The 10,355-nt window shown below is 37.1% G+C and overlaps 1 protein-coding gene across 3 annotated transcripts in view; it reads right to left on the bottom strand.

Annotated features, from left to right (window-relative positions):
- Positions 1-4,358: 4,358 nt before the first annotated feature.
- LOC111159002 (golgin A4) overlaps positions 4,359-10,355 on the bottom strand; it is a 129,297-nt gene continuing 123,300 nt past the window's right edge. For 2 of the 3 annotated variants that reach the window (XM_022521363.1, XM_022521365.1), the window contains 2 exons: positions 7,609-7,671; positions 4,359-5,048 (listed from right to left, as the gene is read on the bottom strand). In XM_022521363.1, the coding sequence (XP_022377071.1) occupies positions 7,642-7,671 (30 nt within the window). In that variant the 3' untranslated portion in view covers positions 4,359-5,048; positions 7,609-7,641. The remainder of the gene's footprint in view (positions 5,049-7,608; positions 7,672-10,355) is intronic. The other variant, XM_022521364.1, reaches the window with a different exon arrangement.

Raw genomic sequence — 10,355 nt, 5'->3', positions numbered from 1 at the left:
GTCTTCACTATCCCAGGGCCCAGGCTGAAGGAGCAACCACATCTCAAACTCATGGAAGAGGTCAAGTGCAATAACTGACCTATGCAAGGGCTCTTAAAACTGCTGCTCACATGTGGCGTATACATGTCCACTCAAAACCCACAGACCACAGTCACACGGCCACACTCAGTGCTGGTGGAGAAATGCACTGTGCCAACTCTGACAGGAGGTACTATAGAGTCAGATGACAAAGTATGTGAAGACTTGGAAACAGTCATCCAATCCTCTCACTGGATCATAAATATTCATTTCCTTCCTGACTGCCCATAAAATACACTCAGCCTCCTCCCAAAGGCATCCCAAAAGTCTCATCCAATCATTGCATCAGACATTATGGCCAGGATCTCAGGATCCACACCAGACCTTGTGTCAACATCTCCTGGAGACCTATGAGTGAAAAAGACAAATCATCTGTCTACCCACTCTCAACGGATAGTAGTGAGAGAGCAAGAGGGACAGGGAAACACGAAATAGTCCCAATTTAAAAGGCGCAAGGCTGCCTAATCCAGGTGTGGGGTAACCAAGAGGCAGTCTTCCTGCAGCGGGGGAATGAGTAAGTGGGGATGTGTAAGATATGTACCCATAGCTGCATTTTAGGCTGATTTAGGGGGAAATATTTGGATTTTAAAATGGCTGTACTGTTTACTGTGTCATTGAGGAAAGGTATACATAGGTTCAGTGTTTGAACACTTTTAAAGAACATAACAACAAAACCTAACTAAAGAGAAAGCCAAATCAAGGCCCAAGAAATTGTTACTACTATAGAAACAAATGGCTCAAGGTTGGAAGGAAGCCACTTGCTGCCTTGCCAGCACCTCCACTGCACCCAACCCCCTACACTGCCATGGAGAGTGTGCTCTAGGCACTGCCATTTCATCTTTGATATTTCCAGTTTGGGTGAAGCCCAGTTTTGAAATGTACTATTCTAAGACTGTACGAACTCAGAATGTTCCCCCATGCATCACGTCTTTGGAATGTTAGGGGAAGTGATGCCAGACAAATGGGGCACACAGTTATGTAAAATGTGTCTACTTGTTTGGAAACCACAGGCTGTTGAGAGAAAGACAGGTTGGTAGTGGACAGTTTCTTTTAAGTGTGCTTACCGTATGGACAGGAAGATCACCTTGGAGCACTAAATGAAAGTGACTACACCTGAACTAAATGTTCAACAGGAGAAAAAGGGATTAAACAATGATGCATCCATTGAATAAAATATGCAGCAATTAGAAATAGTTTCAAAGAAACTTTAATGGCCCTGAATGTAAATAGACATATAAATGTAGGCATGTATGTACACACACACACACACACACACACACACACACACACACGGCCTGTGCTTCCATACATCCATTCACACCTTAGAAAAATAGTCATGATTAAAGACACCAAAAAAAATAATAATAAAAATAAGAATAGAAATAAAGGCACCAAAGTAGTAATGGTGGTATTTTTTCTTTTTTTTTTTTTTTAAGACTTTTTTATTCATGTGCAAGAGAGTGAGAGCATGAGAGAGAGCAGCAGAGAGGGAGAAACATGTTCCCCGCTGAGCAGGGATCCTGAAGCGGGGCTGGATCCCAGGACGCAGGGATCCTGACCTGAGCCAAAGGCAAGAGCTTAACCAACTCAGCCACCCAGGCGCCCCCCATGGTGGTGTTTTCTTGGTGGGGATTCTGGAAGATTATTTTATCTTTTTAAAATGTATTCTCCAAATTGTCCACAATGAACCTAAATTTTTCAGAATCAGAAAGAAAATATAAAGTTCTTTCCTGTTTAAAGGAATTTCAGTCCCAACACATTATTTTCTCCTTCAGCCTCAGACCCCTGCTTGCTATGGAGGGTTAAGGAAGCTACAAGGAAGCCATCCCCATCCTCTGCGCCCTGCACCAAGAGAAAGGCATAAGCGTGCTTCTAGCATCTGTGCCCTTCTTTCTCCACAGGCAGTTTTTCTGGCCAGTGAATTTTTGTAAGAGAAGGAAACACGCAACAGAAAAATCATAAATGATGTTCCAGTCCTTTAATTTATAAATGCCTAATTCAAAAATTTTCAAGTTGTTACAGATTGAATGTTTGTGTCCCCCCAAAATTCAGGTTAAAACCTATCCCCCAGTGTGATGGTGTTTGGAAGTGGGGCCTCTGGGAGGTGATCAGGTCATGAAGGTGGAGCCTTCATGAATGGGATAAATGCCCTTATAAAAGAAGCCAGAGAAACCAAGCTCCTGCCTTCCTTCCATGTGAGGCCAGAGCCAAAATCCATCTACGAACTAGGAAGTGGGCCCTCACCAGACACCAAATATGCCAGTGCCACGATCTTGGACTTCTCAGACCATGGACCTGTGAGAAATAGATGTTCAATGTTTGTAAGCCACCCAGTTTGTGGTATTCTTGTTATAGCAGCGTGAACAGACTAAGATAGACATCAACATAAAGGTAGTTCTCTACCAAGATTCACATGCATCTGACCTGAACAAAGTGGGTATAAAATTAATTCCTAGAGCTAAAGTCAAATTTTTACCAAAAACTTGTGGGGGCGCCTGGGTGGCTCAGTGGGTTAAAGCCTCTGCCTTCGGCTCAGGTCATGATCCCAGGGTCCTGGGATCAAGCCCTGCATCAGGTTCTCTGCTCAGCAGGGAGCCTGCTTCCCTTCCTCTCTCTCTCTCTGGCTGCCTCTCTGCCTGTGATCTCTGTCAAATAAATAAATAAAATAAAATAAAATTAAAAAACCTTGTGAATGCAACATCTTTCTAGCATCTAACACCTTTCAAAGTGAAATGCTAATTTCCTGGCAATAAATTTACTCCATCAACCTTTTCGTGTGCTGCAGTCATGAGGTCTTGGAGAAAGCCTTGGGTTCAGAGCCCCAGGGTCAGGATCTAAGTGTGGGGATCACAGCTCTCTCTCTGTGGCCTTGGGCTGACCCTCAGCCATCACAAACCTCCTTCTTTGTCTGCAAGTAACAATCTGAGTAGAGGGCAAAGTACTCAGCAGTCTGTATTCTATGATGCAAACACATCCTGTAAGTATTTCTGGAAAACTCTCATTTCCCCAGGCATCAATCAGGGACAGTTACAGGGGGGTTTTCAAGAAAAAGTCCCAGGTGGGTCTGAGACCCTGACACTGGGTTCAATGTAAGATTTGAAACTTCTTGCTGAAACAAGTCATTGAGAAAATGTCATCATCATTCTTAATCAAGGCGAACTGAATTTGTTATAGTTTCTTCTGAAAGAGAGGCTATAAGCCTGCACTGAGGAAAAACAAGCAACCCCTGATTTAACCAATGAGCACCCTTCCCCAAATTCGATGTTTAAGATCCAGCTTGATCACTTCCTCAAGGGCTGGCAAACCAAAGCCTGTGAGCCAAATCCAGCCTGCCACCTGCTTTTATAAATGAAGTTTTACTGAAACATGGCTATGGTCATTAATTTATATATTACCTAGGATTGTATTTGTACTCCAGTGACGGGGTGGGAGCGGGGGGAGCGTGGCTTGTGGCCTAGACTGTTTGGCCTATAAAGCAAATACTATCTGACTCTGACCCTTTCTAGGAAAAGTGTGCTGACCCCCAATACACTTTTCGATATGCTTAGCTCCATAACCGCATTTGTAGCAAGTTGTGTGTAACTTTCATAGGAGTCCACAATTTCTACCTTAGAAAAAGATGTATTAAAAAGGTAAGAAGTCATGACTGTTGTCAGAAACCATTTGATGGCACAAATTTTGCCCCTTAAGTGAATCCTTATTTAAACAAAGGGGGGGTGGGTAAGAAGACGCCCTCCCCTTGCTAAAACAGTAGTCCTCAAAGGAATCAGCCGTGGGTTAGCTAGGAAGACCCACTGGTCATTACCCCTCCGAGCTGCCCATTCTTTATCACACTATAAGATACACCAGCAATGCGAAGGTCCACATTGTCTGGATAACTGAGATCCCACCTTGAGGCAGAGGTTAGGTATACCCACATACTGAGTACTGTGTTTGCCGGAATATGAAGGGTGTGTGAAACCCTCTGAACAGTTCCCATCTCTTCCTGTCCAAGAGATGCTCTCTCATTAAGTTTAAAAAGAATCAAAGTATGGTCTACTCCAGAGACAGGAGGCTTCCCCAAGTTGGCAGACTCCTGAAACACACATCATGAAGTATTTTTTGTTTCCATACTTCTTCTAACTTGGTCATGCTAATTTTGAACATAAAAAATCTTTCCAAATGGTTAGGGTTTAGCGATCTTGACAAACAGTTCCTCAAAATATTCACCCAGGTAGAACATTATTTCTTACCTATTTTGTAGATTCCAACACAGTAAAAAAGCACAATAAGCAAGTTTTATATAGTAAATAAACTTTATTTATCTGTTCTTCCAAGATGACATTGCCAACAGTCACAGATCTGCATACAATACAGTATGCATACAATACAATATTGGCTATTTACAATTTACAGTAGTATTTTTTCCTCTGAAAAATATAAGTACAAAAGCTAAGTAAACAATGAGGTACTGCTGTTTGGATTTATCATATGTATAGCTTAAAGAACTAGTCTTTAGCAAATATTCAACAAATCAATCTGGATAAAATACTCAATTAAATGTTCTAATTTATCAGAAAAAATCTACTGTTTCACCTCAAAATGTATTGCACAAGTCTTTAAAAAGAAATCACCCTAAAAATAAATAGGAAAGGCAAGCAGTTCTTTAAAAAGAGGGACAAAAAGAATGGAAAAAAGGAACATTAAATGAGCCCATAAGTCAGGTTGAGTTATTCAAAATATCTTTTAAACAACATAAAACTCCTCCCAACAAAAAAGAAAAAAACTATCACCATTTCTCCACTGATATAATCGATCTAAAAGTCATTCTGCAATATATTTGCAGGCCAATGTCAGGATTCTCTTGGTCTTTGGCTCTGTAACGGGCCCTGAATAACAGCTTGCGCTTCTCAAAGGGGCAAACACAGACAGTGCTCCGTGCCTGCCCACACCACCACCCTGTTTCTTCAAGACGACGATCGGAGCCATGACTGGAAAAGAAGAAGGGAAAAAGGATAAAGAAAAAAAAATTTTAAGCCACTTTTTGGGAGATTGGTTTTTTCAAGTTAAAATAAAATTATATTCTATGGCCTAGGGATTAAAGTAGAAATATTCTCTAAATATTAAATCCAAAAAAGAAAACCTAAAAATTAATGTTCTTCTGACCTATAGATCCTACAGATCAGCGATCCTGAAAGACAGGATGTTTCAGTGACATCTGGAATTGCCACCTTTCACATGTCCTGAAGGCTACTGGTCATAGCTGGAGAAGCCAGGAGTGCGTGTGCTGACTTGGCAGAACCTCACAAGGACGTGGCTATTCAGATTTAAACAGGATAGAGAGTTCTTTCCTTTTCTCTAATGTGCTGGTTTTTCTACATATTGCAATTCTCCCAGGATGAAGTGCATGGCAGCAAAGGACAAACAGCATTTTGGTGTAAAAAAGCTATGCCTCATCAGAAATTAACAAACTCAATTTTAAAAACCTGAAAATGCTAAGAGAAATGATGCTAATGAGAAACCTAACAAGGTTTCTCTGATTAAAATGCTAAAAGCCAGTAGCCAGATTAATTTAAAATGCCACAAAAATAAATTACTAAATAAAATTAATAGAAACTTTTAATACATATTTAGTGAAAAGAAAAAGTTTTAAAGTCTGAAGGTCTTTACAATTTATAAGTGAAAAATATAATCCACTGATATTCATGATGTACACCCAATAGTGTATTATTTATAAAACTTGCTCAATAATCATGTTGGTCCTGAAAACCTGGTTAAGATGAGAGAAAGATCTTCTGTCATATTTAAGTTTCTGTGTCAGTTATTATTTTGAAACCTTAGCTTGTACTGTTGTGGGAAAAGATATTCATGAATGATTCAATAATGCTGCACAATGTCAATGTCATGAAAGCCAAAAAAAAAAGAGGGGGGCTGGGAGACCTTTTCTAGTTTAAAAGAAACTAGAAAAACATGACAATGACATGCAATGTGCAATCTCTGAGTGGATCCTGGAATTTAAAAAATTATTAAAAAGACATTATTTGAAAAACTGGAAATATATGAATATTTACTAATATTAGGTAACAGTATTATGTTAATATTAAATTTCCTGAGAGTGGTTAATTGTATTGTTGAGTTTGTAAGAAAATGCTCTTGTTCTTAAAGATGTTTGCTAAAGTATTTATTTTGCAAGTTTGCAAGTAATTGTCAAATGCTTGCAAGCACAAGTGTTTGCAAGCAATGGTCAAGTGTTAAGAGGGGGAAGATATATATGTAGAAAGAGCAAGAGCGAGAAAACAAGTGAGGAAATCTTGCAAAAGGTTAAGAATTGGTGAATATAGGTGAAGGGTATATATGTCTTCACTGCACCATTTTTAAAAATCTTATGTTTGAAATTTTTCAAAATAAAAGTTGAAGAGACAATCAATCAATCGATAAAATGCTACATAGTACACAATTCTAGTGATAAATGATAGTATTTAAATGATACAAAGACAAGCATGATGCAGTATTTATAATACCATGAAAAAAGGAAAATTTAAGGGACTTACAAGATTAAAGATAGTTCTAGATAAGCACTAAGGCAGGTTAACTGATATACACTAAAATCAAAATGAGACTCAAATGCAGTCATAAATGATTTTTAAAGCTAAAAGATTAAAAAAGAAAAAATGTATATTTGGCATTTTAAACCTTGATACCATTAGCTGAATCCTAGCTGAATTAACAGTCACAGAGAATCTTTATCTTAATTCAACTAAGCTCTATTAACTGCAATCCAACTTATTTCTCATTTGTAAAAATAGTGGCAAAGTCAGAGGTAAAGATGTACCCTAAATGTTAGGGGGTGCCAACTCAAGCTACCAGCATGACTAATACATGGAGCTGATGGCAGGGGTGTTTAAATGGTGAAGACAGTATAGATGCCTTCACTTCCTCATAACAATATGCTAACTACAAACAGCCACATTCAATCAAAGCAGGCTGCCTAAAGGTCTCGGGACAGAGGAGTCCTTGTTGTACTATATGATCCCAGGAAGTAATAAAACTGCATTTATTTTAAATCAACTTTACTAGTTTTTCATTATTTCAGATTGGCCTTGATAAGTGGGCCTTACAGTATTTTAAATTCTGGTTTTGTGAAATATATCGTTTCACCTCTATCTACAAAATGATTTTTCATTTCTCTTTCACAATCTTTATTAATTTAATTATCAAGACCATTCTTGGGGAAAAAAAAAACAAAAAAGATGATAAAATACATAAATTTTTCTCAATTAATAAAATTTTAAAGAGGAATTTTTAAACTTTCAATTATTATTTAAAGAAGCAAAATGTCCTAAAATTATGTAACTCTTACTGGTGGTGGTGATTATTAATCTATATATTATTAATCTATAAAACAGAATTAACAGAAAATACCTATATTAACCCATGGCATAATCATATATATTCATTAAACAAAAGAGCAAAAGAATTCCAGCGAAATGGTTAGTATCATGCAATACAATTGATTTGCACAAAAGACACAAGACATTATTCTTCACTCACCACATGCTAACTAAGCACAGATTGATGGTTTACTCAGAAGATACCACTGCGAGGTGAAGTGTACTACAAGCCAGGAAGAAAAAAAGCTTATTGGGTTAGTTTTAAGACTTAATATAACACAGAGATTATATGTGTATATGAATTTCAAAGGATTAAACAGAATGTACTTAACATTTTCTCAAATCTCCCCAAATCAAGGGAGCATAGGCTAAATATAAGGAATCTGTAACACTTCCCTCCCATCCTAAGTAAATATATTATGTAGCTTTCATTTGCAACTTCACTTTAAAAATTTGAACAATGTAATTAAAGTTACTTCACACTTTAAGTAAATATATAGTAGATTGATTGGGTATGATTATTTGCTTTATAAAAAGATTTCTTTCATAATTCCATTAAAGTACATGTTAAAATTTGATTTATATGATCTCAATTTACCATCAAAAATTTGGGAGAAAATGTTGTTAGGTGTGAATACAGTATGTCTATATGCTGAATTGTCATTCCTAATATTTGTCCATTTTCTCACTAAATAACCCTCTTGTAATTCAACAGTACATTGTCAAGAATGGTTTTAGGAATGATGACCAAAACCAAAATTTCCATTCAAAGGGACCCAATCTCAAACACACTTTCTACTGTACAACCTTCTTAAATTCTTTGTCCTATCTAAAAGTATTAATTAGCTTTCTAGTTAGCTTTAAAATAGCATCAGTAAAAAAAGGGGTTATTTATAAAATCTGAGTCTGTTTTTAGTGTAACCATCAGAAGAATCATTTTACTTATCTGTTATATTTAATGGTGCAGTTAGTAAGAAGCAGCAAAATCAAAAGACAAACAAGAAAATAATATTTGCAACACACACAATACAATAAGGTCAGTATCCTATTGAAAAAGTTACAGAAGTAGGCAAAAATTTATATATATATATACATATATATATGGATATAGATGCTCCCTGTGTCTGTGCTTGTAAGTATTGAAAAATTGGAAATGGCTTACGTGTCCATCAATGGCAAATTGGTGAACTAAATTGTAGGACATCCATATAATCATACAATCAGCCAGTAAAAAGAGTAAGGTACACCAATTTGTAATGAGGTGGAATAAAACAGAAATATGTTAAGTAAAAAAAGCAAGCTGTTGCATTCTGCCACTTCTATAAAATACTTGTGATTAAAAATGTAATTATAAATATATATTTATAAATTATAAAAAAGCCTGGGGATATTCACCAGACTATTAACAGAGATAATCAGAGCATGGTAGAGAAAGTTTGGGAAGCTGAAAACATGAAGGTCTCCCTCTCTGTGTAATATGATTCTGAATTGTTTGCAATGTTTTCTTTTGTAATGACCACATATTATATAATTCTAACAAAATCAAGAGTCAAAACCACTCGAGACAGTAAGTACGTACTTTGTCTGTACAGTGTTTTTCACTTTGCATCAGCATCTATTTGCATCTGTTTCCTGATCCACCTTCCATGCATCTACTGAGCCCACACAATAGCAAAGATAAGTCTCTTCTGGGATAGAAAACTTCTATATCTAACAATGCTTGAAAACCTCAGATGAATTATTAACTCAGAAGAGATTCTTAAAATTCCAACTGAAGGGAGAAAGCGAGAAACATTTACTTAAGTACAAGACTGGTTGAGGGCAAGGACTGATCAAGAACTTGACGCAACACAAAGGATCAGTGTGAAAGAAAAGCAAAAATGAAGTCAAAATCAAATTTTTAAAAATGACAAAAGAGTGGATGGGGGATGAAAATAAGCCAAATCTTCTTCAACAGAAGAGAAAAAAAAATTTTTTCCTTCAATGGAGTCATCAAGAAAATAGCCATCTAGGTGAAACATGTCATTCAGTTTGCTAGCATCCTAAAAAGAAAAATGCATTTCTAAGAACACTTTTTAAAAGAGATGTCTATATAACAAAAGAACCTATCAATTCCATGAGATGAGTTAGCACCTGATTGAAAGAAACTTTCTTAATAAAATTATCCTAAATAAAAAAATAGACAAGTCAAAGACTTTTGTATGTACTCTAGCTCCTACCCTGTTACTCAAGTATCTAGTCTACTCTGGCCATTTAAACTGCTTAAACCACCACAAAATGGAGTATCAGGCACAGTAAGCTGAAAAGCTAAGAGAAAGAAAAAGGCTGTTCTCACCAAAAACTGTGTGCATATAGTATGTGAGTTTTCTTTTGAACTTCTGCCTGTTGTACATAAGGCAATTTTTTCCCACTTGAAACAAATCTAAAACTTGAAAATCTACAAATAATTCAGAACTTAAGAGAGAAAGAAACTTAGGAAGAGAATAATCCTACAAGCTCATTTCACTGGTGCAGGCCAGAGACATGAAACATGAAAGGGGCTTGCTCAAGAGCTAGCTAGCCAGGCTAGGCAGGTGAGACGCAGGCTCTCACCACAGCAGTGCTGCTTATGGCTGGCACTCTAAGGCACTAGAATGGACATGGGGACATTTTCTGAGGTGGTATCATTGCTGCGAAATGACCTGACTGTCCTCCTGACATCTTTAATGGCTGATCTTAAACACATTAATATTAACTGACCTTTCTAAGTCTCCTTTTCTAGGAAAGACATTCCACACACACGTATTGCTATGTGGTGGCTAAATGATCATCACTGCCCCCTGTACCATCATCTCAAAAACCTAGGGCAAGCACTAAACTCTGGTCTTCCGACAACCCTAATAAGGGGATGTTTGTTTTGTCAAGAAA

Source organism: Enhydra lutris, unplaced genomic scaffold (genome assembly GCF_002288905.1).
Source record: "Enhydra lutris kenyoni isolate GAN:26980312 unplaced genomic scaffold, ASM228890v2 scaffoldscaffold66, whole genome shotgun sequence".
In the NCBI taxonomy this organism is placed as follows: Eukaryota; Metazoa; Chordata; class Mammalia; order Carnivora; family Mustelidae; genus Enhydra; species Enhydra lutris.
This window is presented reverse-complemented; position numbering and strand designations above follow the sequence as displayed.